The sequence below is a fragment of the Otolemur garnettii genome, unplaced genomic scaffold (genome assembly GCF_000181295.1).
Source record: "Otolemur garnettii isolate 467f Iridium unplaced genomic scaffold, OtoGar3 scaffold00075, whole genome shotgun sequence".
Lineage (NCBI taxonomy): Eukaryota > Metazoa > Chordata > Mammalia > Primates > Galagidae > Otolemur > Otolemur garnettii.
Window position 1 is genome coordinate 6808843 of NW_003852470.1, and position 17577 is coordinate 6826419.

The 17577-nt window shown below is 46.7% G+C and overlaps 1 protein-coding gene across 2 annotated transcripts in view; it reads left to right on the forward strand.

Moving 5' to 3' along the window:
• DHX32 (DEAH-box helicase 32 (putative)) overlaps positions 1 to 17577 on the forward strand; it is a 62390-nt gene that overhangs the window by 39253 nt on the left and 5560 nt on the right. For both annotated transcript variants that reach the window (XM_003794065.3, XM_023515608.1), the window contains exons 5-8: positions 836 to 1081; positions 3160 to 3259; positions 3348 to 3506; positions 16474 to 16665. In XM_003794065.3, the coding sequence (XP_003794113.1) occupies positions 836 to 1081; positions 3160 to 3259; positions 3348 to 3506; positions 16474 to 16665 (697 nt within the window). The remainder of the gene's footprint in view (positions 1 to 835; positions 1082 to 3159; positions 3260 to 3347; positions 3507 to 16473; positions 16666 to 17577) is intronic.

The following is a 17577-nucleotide window of genomic DNA, read 5'->3' on the forward strand; positions in this document are numbered from 1 at the left end:
CTTAAGAAGTTAGAAGTTTTAGATTTAAAAAAACGAAAAAGGGCAAATATCCCATTAAGTGGCATCTATTTTATGTGAGATTGTGAAAAAACTTTTCTAGTTGAGAAATAGAAAAATACCATCTAAAATGCCTTACCTTTGGAGTGTTTTGTACCAATTACTCGTAGTTAGTTTTATGGAAAATAATTTGCTTTTGCTCCCCTAATATCTTTGGCAGTAAGACTTTTAAAAGGTTATTTCTAAATGCCCAAATCATGCAAAGATTTAAATAGCAGTAACTATTTCCTAACTACTTTATAGCATTTTTGCTACTTGAAAATGGTAAATGGCCAAAGTAATGTCTAGAATGACCCCCGTGGAGATCCTGCCTATTCAGTGTGCGTGCATGCACTTTTATAGGAAATCTAGTGAGGCATAGTCCTCTGCTCTGCCACCACTAAGCTGCAGTGAGGGCTGCAGTGAGCTATTAATGTGAGAATAGCTTTTGTTTCCCTGTCACCACTAATGGATATGAGAAATTGTGTCAAACTAGAAAAATAGCAGGATAAATGCATAAAGGCAAAGATAGTGCATTTCACAGGAAGAAAACCATTTTGCACTAAAAGCAGTGAAATTGTTTATAAATTTTGTTTAACTTTTCCCAAGAACATTTTCCCATTTAGTTACATCTTTCCTTTTTTAAAGCTGTGCTCAGGCAACACCACAGGCGTTTCTTCCCCTGGATACATTAGATTGTATCACCTGAAATTTTATTTTAATTCAGACATTTTTTAAAAGTAGTGAAGTTGTTTGTGTTGCACTTTATTCTCACAGATGATGTTGTTTTTTACTCAAGGATATTGAAAAAGCCTATGAAAGTGTCTACCAAGCAGTAGCTAACGGAAACCCAGATCTTGGAGAGCTGGTGGTTGTTCCTTTGTATCCGAAAGAGAAATGTACGTTGTTCAAGCCGATTGATGAGACAGAAAAAAGATGCCAAGTTTATCAAAGAAGAGTGGCATTAACTACCAGCTCTGGAGAGGCTTTGATTTGGAGCAACTCAGTCAAGTTTGTTATCGATGTGGGCGTAGAAAGAAGAAAGGTAATTATTACTGAGTAGATTAATAGACTGCTGATAATCATTAACCCAGTTTCTTGGGTTCCTACCATTTTACCGACTAGAAAGTGAGGATTGGCTGTATGATCCGGGGATTCTTTGAATTTGGTCATGTATGCAAAGAAGAATTAGTGCAGCCAGTAACAGAAGCCTCCATCATAAGCATGTCGGGAGTCTGGAAATGAATTAAATTGATTGCAGTGCCAAAGAAGAAAGTTTTGAGGAAAGACTCAACACCTAAAGTTTATATAAAAGTGGTGATTCTCTTTGGTGGTATTTTTTTCTTTGGCCTAAGGTACTACCAAAACAAACCATTTGACTCCTAATCTTTCCTATCCAATGGATATTATATTATTTTCTGTAGCTCCTTTATCAAAGTAATAGCATTTGCTCTAGGGGATTTACTGTAACAGAAATTAGCTTCACGTACATTGACCTTAATTTTAGCAGATTTTGGCTTCTAATTGACATATAACTTTCACCCTGAAAAAAATTTTTTTTTTGAGACAAAGTCTCACTATGTCGCCCTCAGTAGAGTACCGTAGTGTCACAGCTCACAGCAACCTCAAACTCTTGGGCTTAAGCATTTCTCTTGCCTCAGTCTCCTACGTAGCTGGGACTACAGGCACCTGCCACAACACCCAGCTAATTTTTTGTTGGAGCTGTCGTTGTTGTGTGGCGGGCCCTGGCTGGCTTCGAACCCACCAGCCCCAGCGTATGTGGCCAGGGCCTTAGCCACTGAGCTACAGGCACCAAGCCTGAATTTTTAAAAAATATATTATTTTTATCATTACATTTAAATTAGAAAATTACAGAAAATGAAAACAAGGCATCTCAAACTCTCAAAAATACTGAGACTTCAGAAATCATAGCATTTGAGATTTGAAAGGAAACTTCCAAATATCCATTTGCCATTATTAGATATGAATAATTGTCTCCCTCCACGAGACTGTGCGTCCCCTGAACAACCTTACCCTGCTCTGATGGAGCAATCTCAACAGTTAGGGAGGTCCCTGTGGAGCCAGTTAGAGTTGAACTTGATTGAATTTGTCTACTATCCGGGGAACCCAGGGCTATCACTCATCCTTCCCTGTAAATCACCCATAAGAAAAATCACTGTCAATCCTGTATGCAGTTTATATGTTAGCTGTTAAAACCAGGCATCTCTGTATATGGTATAAAAGCAAGACCACTGAGATCATGGTTGACTTGAATAAAACTATAAGGAGAACACAGCATTGCCAGGTGACAATCTTTTTCTGCATGTGGCATGTGAGGACCTGTTGTCATTTGCCGGAGAAGCGGCAGACACTAGAATTTCAGCAGGTGGCACAGCGCTCCCATAGTTATTGGAAGTACAGTGAAAGTAGACAACCTTTAAATCTGTTTTTCAAAGTGTTTACAGTTTCTATCTCAAGGCAAGTGAAACAATAATAAATATAAATAGTTATATTTAAATGTATATATTTGGCTCGGCGCCTATAGCTCAACCGGCTAAGGCGCCAGCCACGTACACCTAAGGTGGCGGGTTCGAATCCCCAGCCCGGACCTGCCAAACAACAATGATGGCTGCAACCAAAAAATAGCCGGGCGTTGTGGCGGGCGCCTGTGGTCCCAGCTACTTGGGAGGCGGAGGCAGGAGACTCGCTTGAGCCCAGGAGTTGGAGGTTGCTGTGAGCTGTAATGCCATGGCACTCTACCCAGGGGGACAGCTTGAGGCTCTGTCTCAAAAAAAAAAAAATAATAAAAATAAATGTATATATTTATATATAAATAAATAAATAAATGAGTTTGACCTCATATAGAAAATGAGTCTATGAGCATTTCATAAAGTAAAGTGCAGGCAGTCCCCGAGTTACAAACATCTGATTTACGTACAAGTCGCACTCAGGAACAGAGGCTATTACAGGTAATAGGCAAATGTATCTGTTCCAACTTACTTACAAAGAACAACCCTACAGAACCTCCCTTGTCCGTAACCTGGGACTGCCTGTACTGCAAACATCCCAGCCCCTTGAGGCCTGTGTTACCTGCTGCTAACAGTGCTGTCTTTCCATTTCAAGGTGTACAACCCCAGAATCAGAGCAGACTCACTTGTCATGCAGCCCATCAGCCAAAGCCAAGCAGAGACACGCAGGCAGATCCTCGGCTCCTCTCCTTCAGGTAGCACCGTGCTCACAGAAACTAAGTGTAAATTCACCTGCCAAGGTAACACAGAAACCTTAAAACCACTTTTCTTGGTCTCTTTTAGGGAAAGTTTTCTGTCTGTACACTGAAGAATTTGCCTCCAAAGACATGAAGCCACTCAAGCCCGCGGAAATGCAGGAAGCCAACCTCACAAGCATGGTGCTTTTCATGAAGAGGATAAACATCGCGGGCCTGGGCCACTGCGACTTCATGAACAGGCCAGGTAGCTTTCTGCTCACGCGTTAGCAGGACGTACTTCCTCTCCTCTTGCCCATTTCCAGTCTTGGCAGTGCAAGCAAACAGGATTTAGTTTGGAAATGAAGCTTTTTTCCCAGTAGAGGGAAAAATTCTCTGACGGTTAAAAAGAAAAAAACAGCCTAGGGGATATCTGTTGTTCTGACACTGTAAACTTGTCCGCCTTTGGACACTGGAGCTCAGGGGACCTGGGATGGGCCATAGACATAAGAAGGGAGGGACAGTGGAGTGGGGAAGTGGAAGGGTCAATCAGCAGAGTGAAGGTGGAATTCTCCGCAGCTGGGAGTTTCCGGGAGGAGACATTCAGAAGCAAGTATTCCTTCCCTGTGAACTATACTGTTGCCTGGGGGAAATCTGCTAGAATTGCACTGCTTTGTAAATTAGGTCAGATTTTATGTGAGGAGGGTAAAGTTTTGAAAGTTAGGACAGACTTTTTATTACCGTCTGGCCTTTTCTGGCAGGGGCTCTCTTCCTCTAATGAGGATGCCGAGGACAGTCCTCTGCCCTAGCACAGGCTCTGGCTCTCTCCCCTCTGGCTCCTTGGGACCTCTGCAGCTCCTGCAGCTGGCTTCTTAATTAAAAGCCACCAGAATGTTGACAAAAGGCTAAGCAAACATAAGGGCAGGCAGCCTCCACCTGTGTGACAGAGCTGCCTGAGCTGTAGGGCAGAGGACGCCGTGTGCTCAGGGAAGGAAGCCGGCACTGTCTCCTGGGGCCTGTGTCCTCTGCTGCATTCTGGTTACCTTTTGCGGGTAAGCATTTCAGCTCTGGATGTAGCATCCCGGCCAGATCTCATCTGTTTGAATATTCCTATTGCCTGACCTTAGGAATAGCAAGCACAGTAACATTTATATGATATTTACTGACAGAGTCAATCATTTAATAGGTAACAACCCAATGAGGTAAGTGCTATTATTTGCCTCACATTACATCTGAGGAAACTGAGTCACAGAGAAGTTAGGTAACTTGCAGAAATGGAGACAGTTAGCTTGAAACCCCGACAGACAGCGTGGCTGCAGACCATCCCGACCCCTCTGCCACAGCGTCCCCTTAACGCAGACCAGAGCTCCACGGCTCAGACTCCTCCGTCCTGAAGCAGCTTTTCCGGCTACTGCGCCTTCTGTTCCTTCCAAAAGTTCTCTACTGGTTCCCCCTCCCCTACCTATCCCCAGGCACCCAGACGACATCAGATGCTCCTCCGCAGGGGCTCCTGGTGTAGCCCAGTCACCAAGGCCCCAGCACACACCCAAGAATGCAGTTGGCTCAGTTCCACCTCTGCCCCCACCTCCAAGACTGGAGAGAGCTCTGGTCCCAGGGCCAGAGTCCTATCACCCTTCCCACTGTCCACAGCAAGGCCCTGGTCAGCTTTGAAAATGCTGCCTTCTTCTCTTTCAGCTCCACTTCATTAAAGCTAAGTGAGTATTTGAGTCTCCATAGACAGGTCCAGATTTAAAGCATAGTAGTCCCCCCCCCCCTTAGCCACAGTTTTGCTTTCTTTTTTTTGAGACAGAGCCTCAAGCTATCCCCCTGGGTAGAGTGCTGTGGCATCATAGCTCACAGCAACCTCCAATCCCTGGGCTCAAGCGAGTCTCCTGCCTCCGCCTCCCAACTGGGGGGGACCACAGGCACCCACCACAATGCCAGGCTATTTTTTGGTTGCAGCCATCATTGTTGTTTGGCAGGCCCGGGCTGGATTTGAACCTGCCACCTTAGGTGTATGTGGCTGGCGCCTTAGCCACTTGAGCCGCAGGTGCTGAGCCACACGGTTTTGCTTTTTGTGGCTTCAGTTACCTATAGTCAACCATGCCAAAGATATTAAATGGAAAATTCCAGAAATAAATAGTCCCTAAGTTTTAAATTGTATACCATTCCAAGTAGCAGGATGAAATATCGCATTGTCCCACTCTGTCCATCCTACCCAGGCCGTGAATCTGTCCTTTATCCAGCGTACTCACACGTGATGCTTCCTGCTGGCTAGGCCATTAGTTGGTTATGCTGTAGCCGTCGGGGTTTTTGGGTGGACCGTGACCGTAGCCGTCGGGGTTGTCGGGAGGACCGTGACTGTAGCCATCGGGGTTTTTGGGTGGACTGTGGGTGTCGCTGCTTGTGTTCCCGTCACCCTCACATTGCTTAACAACTGCCCAGCACACAGGAGTGGTGGTGCCGGCACTGTGAACGTGCCAAAGAACAGCCGGGACACAGCGCTGCCTTTAGTGGGAAGGTAAAAGTTCTTGACTTAATAAGGGAGGGAAAAAATATATCACATGCTGGAGATGCTAAGGTTTCTCCTGAGAACAACTCTTCTATGGGTGCAGCTGTGAAGAAGGAAAAAGAAGTTCATGCTAGTTTTTCTTCCTTGCCTCACGCTCTGAAAACGATGGTGACAGTGCAAGATAAGCACTGGGTTAAGACGGAAACGGCGTTAAATCTGCCACCTCCCCTGGAGGAAGATCTTGGAGTGTACCCCCTCAGATAAGGGGGGATACTGTACTGATACCCTTCAGTCGATATTGTAGCTTTTACTTGTACTTTATATAAAGAGCACACCCTTAATTTTCCTACACTGTAGGCCAGTAGTTCAAAGTTCAGTCTGCTTACCAAAGGACGAGCGGCCATCTGTTGACCGGGCACTCTGCGTTCCTGCCATTTATCACATATGCTCACGAAAGAAGGGGGCCAAGACCCTGTGAATGGAAGCTGGACACAGAGTAGAAACTGCACGATTTCTACTTTGTAGCAATGCTTTCCCTGTGGCCGTTTTTCTTCAATGGTACCAATAGGATTTACCAGCCCTTGAAAAATAAGGGTTATTTCAGACTTACTTTTTCTCAACTCTCTCTTAAAATGACAGGTAGAATTTGGAATAAGCCATGAGAAAGGTCACCTAAGGACGCTAACCTTTGAATAAAAAGTTGGAGAGAAATAGCCTGGGGACAGACGGTTTGTCATTATCAACAGTACTGAAGTAAATGGTCTAAGAATTATACCTGGGCGGCCCTGAGGAACAGCTTCCCCCACCCTGGGCCTGACCAACCTCACATGAGGTTTGCCGTCTGCTCAGCAGCGAGGCTGCGTCCTTCCCGAGAACCTCTTACGGAGCTGCATACTGAACTCTCCCAGTAAACTCCTGGACAAATCAGTTACTTTTAGGAATACTTTGGAATCTTAAATTTTCAAGAAAAAGATTGTTACCTAAAGGAGCAATGAAATCTTGGAACCAGGAGAACCCACCTCTTCTCAAATAGATTTCTCCCTCCAGGCCCTTCCCCGGCTGCAGCGCTGTGTTCTCGGCCCGGGCTGCAGCCCCCATTCTGCAGACTCACACAGTGTCCGTTTGCTGCTGTTGTGCTAAATCTTCATGACAGTTTGTGGTGCCCCAGCAGCAACAGGAACTGGGGGCCGGGTGCCCTCAGGAGGCGGTTCTGGACAGGAGACCCTGCTTCCACAGGCCTCAGGAGATCAGGATCTCAGAGTATGGTGTGAGACGAGGAAGAGCCTGGGACATGGAGAGTCAAAAGACAGAGGCACGCAGGAAAGGGACACCTTGAGGTTTACATTCAAAGTGTGCCGCACACTAGGTCTGCTGGGCGGAGTGGCACATCGCCCGGTTACACCATGGTGGCCAGCTCTTCTCCATTCATAGTTTCCCCACCTGAGAAATGGAGTCCGTTAAGCCTGACCCCTTCTTAATGCCAGTTGATGAAAGATGAGGGTCATAAATTTGGAAAGAAGTTTTCATAAAGGGTGGTAGCCTGCAGGCAGCTGGGAAGCACAGCCTTGGGCAGAAGCTGAGAACAAGCACCAAGGAGACCAGTTTACCAAAAGGGACCCGCAGCGGGAGAATTTGTGGTGAGCGAGTGGCTGGTATACGTATTTAATGAGCTCTAGGAGGAGTCATGAGTACTTAGGAAAGGAGAAACACGTCACGCACATTTGGACTCCATGCCCCTCCATGGTCACATGTCCAAAAAATGGCAGCACGAGCATGATCCACGACTGGAGTTTTGGGGCCTCTGACATCAAGAGGTGAAGCAGTGGATATGAATTCCCTGTGTGCACAGCCTCTGTGGACAGTCAGAACCATGCCATGGTCGGTGGTCTCTTATCAGGAGTTGAAGCAGTGGATATAATTCCCTCTGCACCCAGCCTTTGTGGACAGTCAGAACCACGCCATGGTCAGTGATCTCTTATTGGAGAATGCTGGCCAGCTGTGCCAGAACCCTGACCGGAGGGGCAGTCAGGAGATTGGTTGAAATCAGCCATGGAGTGTGAGTCTTTCCAAAGGGCAGGTTTCTGCTTAATCCTAGTTAATGAGTGGAGGAGTCTAACCAGGTGTGTCTGATCTCCTATCTCATCATGGCCAGGAACTTAGTTTTAAGGCTTCCCTGGGGACCCTTGGTCAAGAAGGTATTCAGTGGGTTGGGGGCTTGGGTTTTATTTTTATTTTTCAGTAGCTTAAATGATGGATGTTTCTATCTGTCTTGGAAGAAATAAAAGGTTGCAGAATGTGATATGAAGTTGGCAAACTCAGATCCAACTCATTGTGAATAATCCAATTCATTGTCTTTTTTTATTAAATCATAACTTTGTACATTGATGCATTTATGGGGTTCAGGGTACTGCTTCACTATACAATGTGAAATGCTTACATCGAACTAAGTAACACATCCATAACAATTATACTCATTTCTTAATAGTTTTGAAATGTACCATTGCATCATGCACATTAGGTGAAATCCCCCAAAATACCCTCCCTCCTCTCATGTCCCCTCTCCTCTCCCCTCTCTCTCCTCTTCCCTTCTACTTTCTGGACTATAGTTATGTTTTTCCATTCCTATCAGTATGTAGGTGATTATATATTGATATCATAGTAGTATTGAGTACATTGGATACTTTTTTCCCCATTCTTGAAATACTTTACTAAGAAGAATATGTTCCGGCTCCATCCAGGTAAACATAAAAGATGTGAAGTCTCCATCTTTTTATGGCTGCATAGTATTCCATGGTGTACATATTTCACAATTTTTAATCCATTCACCAATTCATTGTCTTATCCAGTGATAAGAACAGTGACAAGTGAGAAAGGGAGCCACATGCGGAGTGGCTTCTGAGGCCAGAGGGGGCAGGAGATGCTGGCCGCAGGACTGCTTCAGCTGTGGTCCCTTAGCTTTGGAATAATGAAGTCACCCTTCTCCTGACCTCTTCTTCTGGTCCCTAAGGAAGATGGTCTGGAAGATGAGGGTCTCTTCCACTTCCAACATTTCCTATCAGTGACCACAGAGCTTCAACGGCTCAGCTTTTGTCATAGATTAGCTACAATGATCATTTCAGAATTTTTCCTCTGGAGAACATCAGGGAGGGAAATGGCTTTCCTCCACCCTCCTAGGTTCTTAGGCTGCGCTACCAATTAGGTTGACCTAAGACAGATTAACTGGAGAAAAGCCACATTTAATTACAAACACATGCACGGGAGTCCCAGAAACTGGAGACTAGAGGGAGGGAGAGGTGACTGAAGCTGACGCAGCATCCTGAGCTGCACAAAGGCTTTAGGGGTCAGTGCCTTTTGGGGTGGTAGGGACTGTTATGGGAGGGTGAGGGGAGGAAGGGTGTGGTGAATAAGGGTTGTCTTGTGCAGATGTCTCTCGGGCCATAGAAGTGGTCTCGGAGGAGCCCTTTTCCTGATACTTCTGCTAATGCAGATTTACTTTATAGGTATAAATTTCTTTTACAAAACAACAGCTTTTCAGAGCTACTCTTGTGTTTACAGTTTTTCAGAATAACCAAAGAGACATATTTTGGGGTGGCATGTTCTGGTCTCTTCCAGTCATATTTTGGGATAGTGTGCGATGCCCCAACAAGAAACACATTTTATCTTTGAGCATTGTTCTTGCAGCCCCCACCTGCTGATTTCTTAGGCATTTTCTGGCCCAGGGTAATAGATGTTTGGTGGACTAGCAATGCAGGGAGAAGAGGAGGCAGGCTGGCGATGTCCGAGACGGTGGTGCGGGAGACCCTCCCCACTAGGCCGGCATTTCCCCTCTGTGCTGCGCGCTTGGTGGGGCTTAGTGCTGAGAACAGGGGACAAAAGGGTTAGAGTGACAATTTATTTTTGTCTCCTGACAATACACACATAACTATTTTCTGCTGTGCTTGGGGAAAATATAACTGCAGATTAACTCTGACTCATCGTTTTGGAAGCAAAAAAAAAAAAAACCCCAGTGCTTGCAGCTGCTGCATTTAATTCAACTTATAATTGAAATACGCAAATGCAGCAGACTCGCCATCCTTTTCAGGATGCATGAACCGTGTGGAAATGAATTTGGCATAACTGGGCTACAGGCTAGTAATTGAATTCCCTTGATCTGGACCCCTTTAAAAAAAAAAATCAGTTTTGTTTTTTTTCTTACTTGGCTGCCTGAAGATTGCCCTCCAACATGAATGACAGTCACTGTCCATCTGGGACAGGAAGCTGAGGACCAACTGACCGCTGCAGTGGAAACAGATGGTCTGAGGCTGCTGTTACCCCGGGAAAACAGTGGTACCTAGACAGGAATTTGGAGAAAAACTAGCCAAAATGTACACACCAGGCCAGATGTCCTCTTTGCGTTCGGGCGCAGAACTCATGTTGGCTGTGGCCAGCTGCCTGGCTGTGGCATAATCCACGATTCTTTGGATTATGAAAAGAAAAATGAACCTAAGCACAAGCTGCTGGGGACGGGGAGTGGGGGGGCATGTCTGACAGAGCAGAGGCCTCAGGAAAACAGGAAAGCTCAGGAGGGGAAGGAAGTCAGGGCCACAGCGGCCAGCATGGGTGAGCAGACGCCCGAGGACGCTCCCGTGGCGGCATCTGTGTTGATGGTGTGGATCTTACACCAGAGGATTCTTCAATCAGGCAGGACGTTGTGAAATAGCATTTCCCACACTAAAAGGCCACTTGGTGAGTTGGCCAGAGAAGTAGGCGAGCTTGTTTGCAAATCACTGGAAACTCAAGATTTTGCTTTGCAAATTACAAAACACTCTTAAAATGGTACAGTCTGTGCTAAGGGGAGGGAGGAGCCAAGCTGGGAGGGCGTGTTCCAGCGCTGCGCAGGCAGGTGCCTGCGGTACAGGTTTGCAAGTCAGTGAGCCCTACACTGTTACCTGCCTGAGGCCAGTGCGTGGCTAATGCATTGTTATGTTCACATGGGGTGGTGGACAAAGAGGCAAGTTCCAGAGTAGTGCGGAGGCCCTTACAGCCATAAAGTGGATAATGTTACAGAAAGTGAAAAGTAGACCTGAGAGAGGTTTTAGAAGCACAGAATGGAAGTACTTTTACTACTCATGGCCTTTGGGCTGTTTATGGGTCTGGTGACTGCAGTTTTTTATTCAAGCCAGTATGTTTCTGAGGGAAGGGGATGTTGTTGACAATTACATGGGACAAGAGATGGAAACAGGTACCAACCTGGCCCTTCTGGGGCAGGCGGCCCCCAAAAAGCTCAGGGTCCTGATGCAGAGACCACAGGGCTCCCACCCCGGCCTGCCACTCACCAGCAGGGCATTCCTCAGCAAATTAACCCTCAGAGTGCTCTGTTTCTTCATCTGAATATGAGAACAGTCAAGGTGGTTTGTCCATGGGGCTCTATGGACAAAGTGACTGGAAGTGACAGAGTGACTTGGAAGAGTGACCGGCATATAGTGAGTACCTGAGCTTCCGCCGTCACCATCATTCTCTGAGGGACTCCTCCCTGGGCTCCAGAGCAAGGCTGTTCTGTTCATGACCCTCAGCTCTTAGGAGATGTCAGGTGGAGAACAACAGGAGCACTGGACTTGGAGTCCAGTGTCAACTGTGCTGGGAACATGCCAGTGCCAAGTTCAGTGCTGCAGGAAAGGGCCTGCGTTCCAATCCTCATTTCACCCATGAGGGGACAGCTGCCTACCATGTGGCTTTGGCAAGTCACTTGCCTCTTTCTCATCTGACTTGTCTATCGTGGGTTATTAAGGAGACACTGATGCAGAAGTGCTGCGTGTACCACACGGGGTAGGAGTCAGGCAGATGCCAGGTTTCATGAGCGTGTCCTTGTGAAACTAAGTGAACCAGAAGCCTTTTCTTCCGTCCTCTTCTGTGCCAAGCTCTTAATACCGTTCCCCAAGACCCAAGACCTTATATCTGTCATCAAAACCAGCGCCAGCTCTTCATTCTTCAGTTTGTCCCCTCTGTGGACTCTTCAGTGTACACATTGCCCAAGTCCCATGCACAAAATAAATTGATAGAAACTTCATTTGCGGCTCGGCGCCTGTGGCTTAAGTGGCTAAGGCACCAGCGACATAAGGTGGCAGGTTCAAATCCAGCCCGGGCCCACCAAACAACAATGACAGCTGCAACCAAAAAATAGCCGGGCATTGCGGCAGGCGCCTATGGTCCTAGCTACTTGGGAAGCTGAGGCAGGAGACTCACTTAAGCCCAGGATTTTGAGGTTGCTGTGAGCTGTGATGCCACGGCACTCTACCCAGGGGGACAGCTTGAGGCTCTGTCTCAAAAAAAAAACTTCATTTGCTCCGTTAGCCTTCCCAGTGGTTACTGTGTTCTTGACACCTGCTTGCATATGTGAATACTTATATATGTACATAATTAATACATGTTTGTGTACATGGCGCACAGTAGGTGGTCTATTTTTGTTCTTCTCTGAGCCAGCTCCACCTTTCCTGAGTCCCAGTGGCACTCTGAATACACTGTTTGTTACAGGATTTATTATGTTGTGGTGTACACATTAGAATTCTTCTGAATGCAAGAGTCGGTATCAAAACGTGAATTATGATAAGGAAATTGGGGTGTCTTACAAAACCCAAAAAGATTGTGCCTTGGCCTGGCGGAGGAGGTGAGCAGCATCCCTACTCAGCTCAGGGCTCTGCATCGCTTGGTGACCCTGCCTCCTGCTGTCTTCCCTCCTTCCCTGTTTCCCTTTCTCCAATCCAGTCTCTGTGCCCTAAGCGGTCTGATTTACTGTGTCAGCCCCTGGAAACTCCACTTGCTCTTGGTCCGAAGTCTAAAACCCCAAAGGAAGGGACTCATTGATTCAACTTGGGAAGCTGGCAGCGCTTGTGGCTCAAAAGGGTAGGGCGCTGGCCCCATATGCCAGAAGTGGTGGGTTCAAACCCAGCCCCAGCCTAAAACCAAAACAAAACAAATCAACTTGGGAAGCTACCCACCCTGAACCAGTCAGCTGTGACTGGGGGTTCCTGGTGGTAATGGAGGAGCGGGGCCACCACCTCCCTCGTGCTAGTAGTGGTACTGGGAGTGCACTGGGGACACGGCTGTTACCCGAGAGCCCTGGCCAGGGTCAGACACAACCCAAAAGGATCTTGGCACCTCCTTGGTTTACTACTGGAGGCCACCTCTATCTCTCAAACCCTTTCCAGCTTTAATGACTTAGATTGAGCCTTAATCCTATGCCCTTATTGGGAAGAAAAGGGGTTAAGGAGTATGGTAGAAGGAAAGGAACCAAACCTCAGCTTTGGGGACTGCTCACCAAGAGGCTCCCTGCCCTATTCCACGCCTGGAAATAAATACTTGTCCACTCCAGACAGGAGAAGGCATGATGCTGCTTTGAGTATATCCCAGGAATAATTGTAGACTAAAACTTTTACCTACAAAATGGAAAAGTACATATAAATATATTTGCATGAATTTGCATAATACCAACTACCTTGGGAGGAAATTCGGTGTTTCTAAGCCATTTTGTCAAGTTAAGCAGAAAGTCGGGCAGGGATTGTTATAACAGAGGAGACCTGGCTGGAGGAAACTGGCTGAGCACCTGAGTAGACAGACTTCCCGGAACAGGGAAAGGACGGCCTTGGACTCCTACTGCTAAACATCAAAAATTTCGGCATTTGTTTTAAGAACACAGGAGGCGTGCTGTGCCGGGCTGTCAGCGAACTCAGAGTTGGCACTGCATCGGCCCCTCCTCTGCTGGTTGCAATTTAATGTCCTCTTTGTTGGTCTTTCTACTGAAGCCATGTTAGAAAATGGGTACATTTGGAGCTTGGCATTTGGGGTCCCATGGAAAAAGGACACACGGAACGGTGAAGTCTGTGACTGTCCCCTTCAAATTACTCTGAGCAGTGGCAGGAGGGGTGGAGGATGACCTTGCAGTGAGCCTCTACAGGGAGCACGGCTGCCATTGGCCAGAAAGCTTAATAAAAATGAAACTTGGTTCATCTTGCAGTTGCATTCAGAATAAAGCAGTCTGATTTTGTACTGCGGTAAAGAAGAGGCCTGCACTGAAACATTTATGTCCCACTCATTAGCATTACTTACCACGGAGCACACTTAAGCGCATTGCCATAAAGAACCCTCGGCGAAACCCTGCTGCTTTTTAGCTAAGACAATTTTATGGCCACAATGGGGAGATATCTGAAAATGCAGAATGTCATATTAGCAGATCCTGTTTAGTGATTTATTGATGTTCCTTCACCCGTGTAACCTGCATTCATTAAATTGTTCTTTCTAATAGAACAAAAGCCCAAGAACATCCTCTCACTCTGTTGTTGGGACCAGGAGCAGATCATGAAGTCATTTCTGTTTCCAACTGAGTGCAGCCAACTCAACTCCACGGCATAAGAACGAGGAGTAGGAGCCCTCAGGGGACAGAGCCTGGCTGGCAAGCCTGATGCTTGTAGGGACAATTGCCAAAGACCCTGTAACTTAGAATGGTGTAGCTTTGCTGATTTATAGAAACTGGTTTCCAAAAAGCTTTCAGTAATTAAGTTTGTACTCCCAGCCCCTTCCTGCTCTGTTTAATTTCAGATGCTTCTCTCTGAGGCTGCTTCTTGCCCTCCCTGGCAGTTCGGCTGTTAATTTTCATTTCACGCCTCACTGATGGATCTCTTGAACAGCCCGTCCGTTTCCTTCCCAGGATTGTAATTTCTCAAGGTCTCATCTTTGCTAATACGGGTAGTCCAGGGGTTCCCAAGAATGAAGAAGTAGGATACTAGTGGTCCATGCCAGCCCCCTGGCAGGATAGAGGGGTCAAAAAGCAGGACAGGAGTATCTCTGGAAAGCTGTAACCTTCTGCTCAGTATTAACTCGAGGGGGGAAATCAGAAACAGTAGGAAGATCACTGTATGTTCTCCCAGGCAGGGACTCAAACTGGGCCCTGGTCTTCCCTGGATGCAGTTTCTCTGCAGATCTCCCTTGGGCAGCTCCTGGCCACCCTCAGCCCGACACCTACCCTTCCCAGGAAGGGATCTTGTGCTTGCACTGAGTGTGTCAGTGGTTGAAACCACACCCGTTACCTGCCCCGCTGTCCTCCAGCAGCAGCAGGACTGTAGGTGCGTCAATGAGTGGTTTCTCAAACCTCGGTGGGGGCTTCTCCGAAAGCTTTCCAGTGCTGCTCGGAGGTACAGAGGCATTTTATCACATTGGAGGTTGTGACTGGGCTTTTGAGTTACTCAGTTTGTCTGAAATTTTGACAAATAGCTTAATGGTCAAAGTTTGGACAACAAAGAAGTCTTTACGAAGTTACTTTAAACTCCCAGATGCAGCCATGTTACCTTGTTTCTCAGGTCCCCACAGCCTTCATCTCCACTCACCTTGCACCTACTGGAGCTGATCTAGCTAGTGGATCTCATAGCCCTTCAGTCTGGGGGCAGCACAATACAGCACCTTTATACCGTGTGGTTTGCTTATGTGCAGCCTTATTATACCAAGTACTAGGCAGGTGGGAAAACATGTATATTTATTTAAATATAACCTTACTCCTCGAGGGCAAGGAAAAGAAATAGATTACTTTAAATAAATGTATTTTTTAAGACTTCCATGCAGATTAGGTATATAGAATAAACACCACACCACTGTCAATGTTATATAACTTTTAGAAGAGAAATGAAAGGATGGGGGAAATCAGTGTGCTGTCTTTACTTGCACTGGCAAATAATTCTTTTAACATCTTTGTCTACTATTTCTAGCATTTGAGTTCCAGGTCAGTTTTGATTAATTTTTTTCTTTCTTATGCAATACATTTTCCTGCCGTTCCTGCTTCATAATTTCTTATCAGATATTAGACATTGTATGTTTTGCCTTTTGGGGGTGCTGGATACCTCTGTATCCCTATACGTACTCTTGAGCGTTGTCCTGGGACAGTGTGGTCCTTTCCTGTCTTGCTCTGCAGACCTGTCGGGGAGTGCTGCAGCAGGGCTCATCTGGGTTAGTTACTCCCTTCTCTTTCCTACCCAGTCCCCCACGAATCATGAGGTTTTCCAGTCGGCCTGGTGGGAGTAGATGCTGCCCTAAGACCCAGCGTGAGCACCAGGTGCTGTTCCTTTTAATCGTCTCACACGGCTCTCTCTCTCTGTGGCCGGGGTAGTTCCTGAAACACATGCGCTGATTGCTAATCGGAGCTGTGCGGCCTGGTTGAGGGAGCTGTCTCAGATCCCCAGGCGTCTCCCTCAGATCCCCGGGCGTCTCCCCTCAGATCCCCGGGCATCTCCCCTCAGATCCCCAGGCGTCTCCCTCAGATCCCCGGGCGTCTCCCCTCAGATCCCCGGGCGTCTCCCCTCAGATCCCCGGGCGTCTCCCCTCAGATCCCCGGGCATCTCCCTCAGATCCCCAGGCGTCTCCCTCTGCACAGCTCTCTCAGGTACTCTGCCCACCCCAGTCTCCCTGGACCCTGACCCTCATCTTCATATTTAAAGGAGTCTACCTGTCTCTACCTGGCTGCTTCTTCTTGTACCACATCCTGGAAGCTCATTCAGTTACTTCCTGAGCAGTCAGAGGGCTCTTGTTGTCAGTTCCCCCTCAGGAATCACTGTCCTCCCCTCCCTGGTGTTTGGCGTCTTGCAAATTATTGTTTCCCGTATTTTGTCTATTGGTTAGTTGTTCCACGCAGGAGAGAAAATCGGGTACTTGCTGCTCCATCTCAGCTATTTGAGACTTTCCGATTTCTGTTTTCCTTTCCTAGCGCCAGAAAGTTTGATGCAGGCGTTGGAAGACTTAGATTATCTGGCAGCACTGGATAATGATGGAAATCTTTCTGAATTTGGAATCATCATGTCGGAATTTCCTCTTGATCCACAGCTCTCAAAGTCAATCTTAGCATCCTGTGAGTTTGACTGTGTGGATGAAATGCTAACGATCGCTGCCATGGTCACAGGTAATCCTTCACGACTGTTCTTTTGTACTGCGAATCTGCACCAGGTCTAGATTTAAATGAGAGCCATTTGGAATTATATTTCAGAGAGTACTTAGCAGAGACAGTGATCAATACATTTAACCTTTGGAAATGATAGTGAATTATTCTAATAGACTCAAAAGGAAAAAATTACCTTAATATGAAAAAATTAACTCAAGATCCAGTGAATTTCTTAATAAGCATGAAAACATACCAAGTAATCACCACAGAAAAAGCATCCCTAGAAGTGTCCTCCCCAGATAGTCATGTGTGCTTGCTGTTTATTTCCTACCAGCTTCATCCATCCTGGCTAGTCTGTTTAATCTAATGCCAGCAGAACAGATCAAATGCTATGCTGTGTCAGAACCACAGTTGTTTTTAAAATGCTTTGTTTGTTGTTTCTGAGACATAGTCTTACTCGGTTGCCCACATCATCACAGCTCACTGAAACCTCAAATTCCTGGGCATAAGCAATCCTCCTGCCTCAGCCTCCTGAGTAGGTGGGACTGTGGGTTATGCCACCATGCCCAGCTAAGTTTTCTATTTTTTATAGAGAGAGGGTCTCACTATTGCCTGGGCTGGTCTCAATCTCCTGGTCTCAAGCAACCCTCTTGCCTCAGCCTCCCAACGACCTGGGATTCCTGGCATGAGCCACCACAGCCCGCCTAGAACCACAGTTCTAATCTTCTTCCCATGACTGGGCATCTAAGCATCGCAGCTCCCCCGCCCCCACTGGGATATAAGCTGGGTAATAATGGTATTAAGTAGACCTCAGAAAAGCAAACTCCCACAAAAGGAGAGAGGGAGTTAGGAGGACCTACTAAATTTCTTTGGTTTCTAAGTAAACAAGAACATATATTTAGGCTCGGCGCCTATAGCTCAACCGGCTAAGGC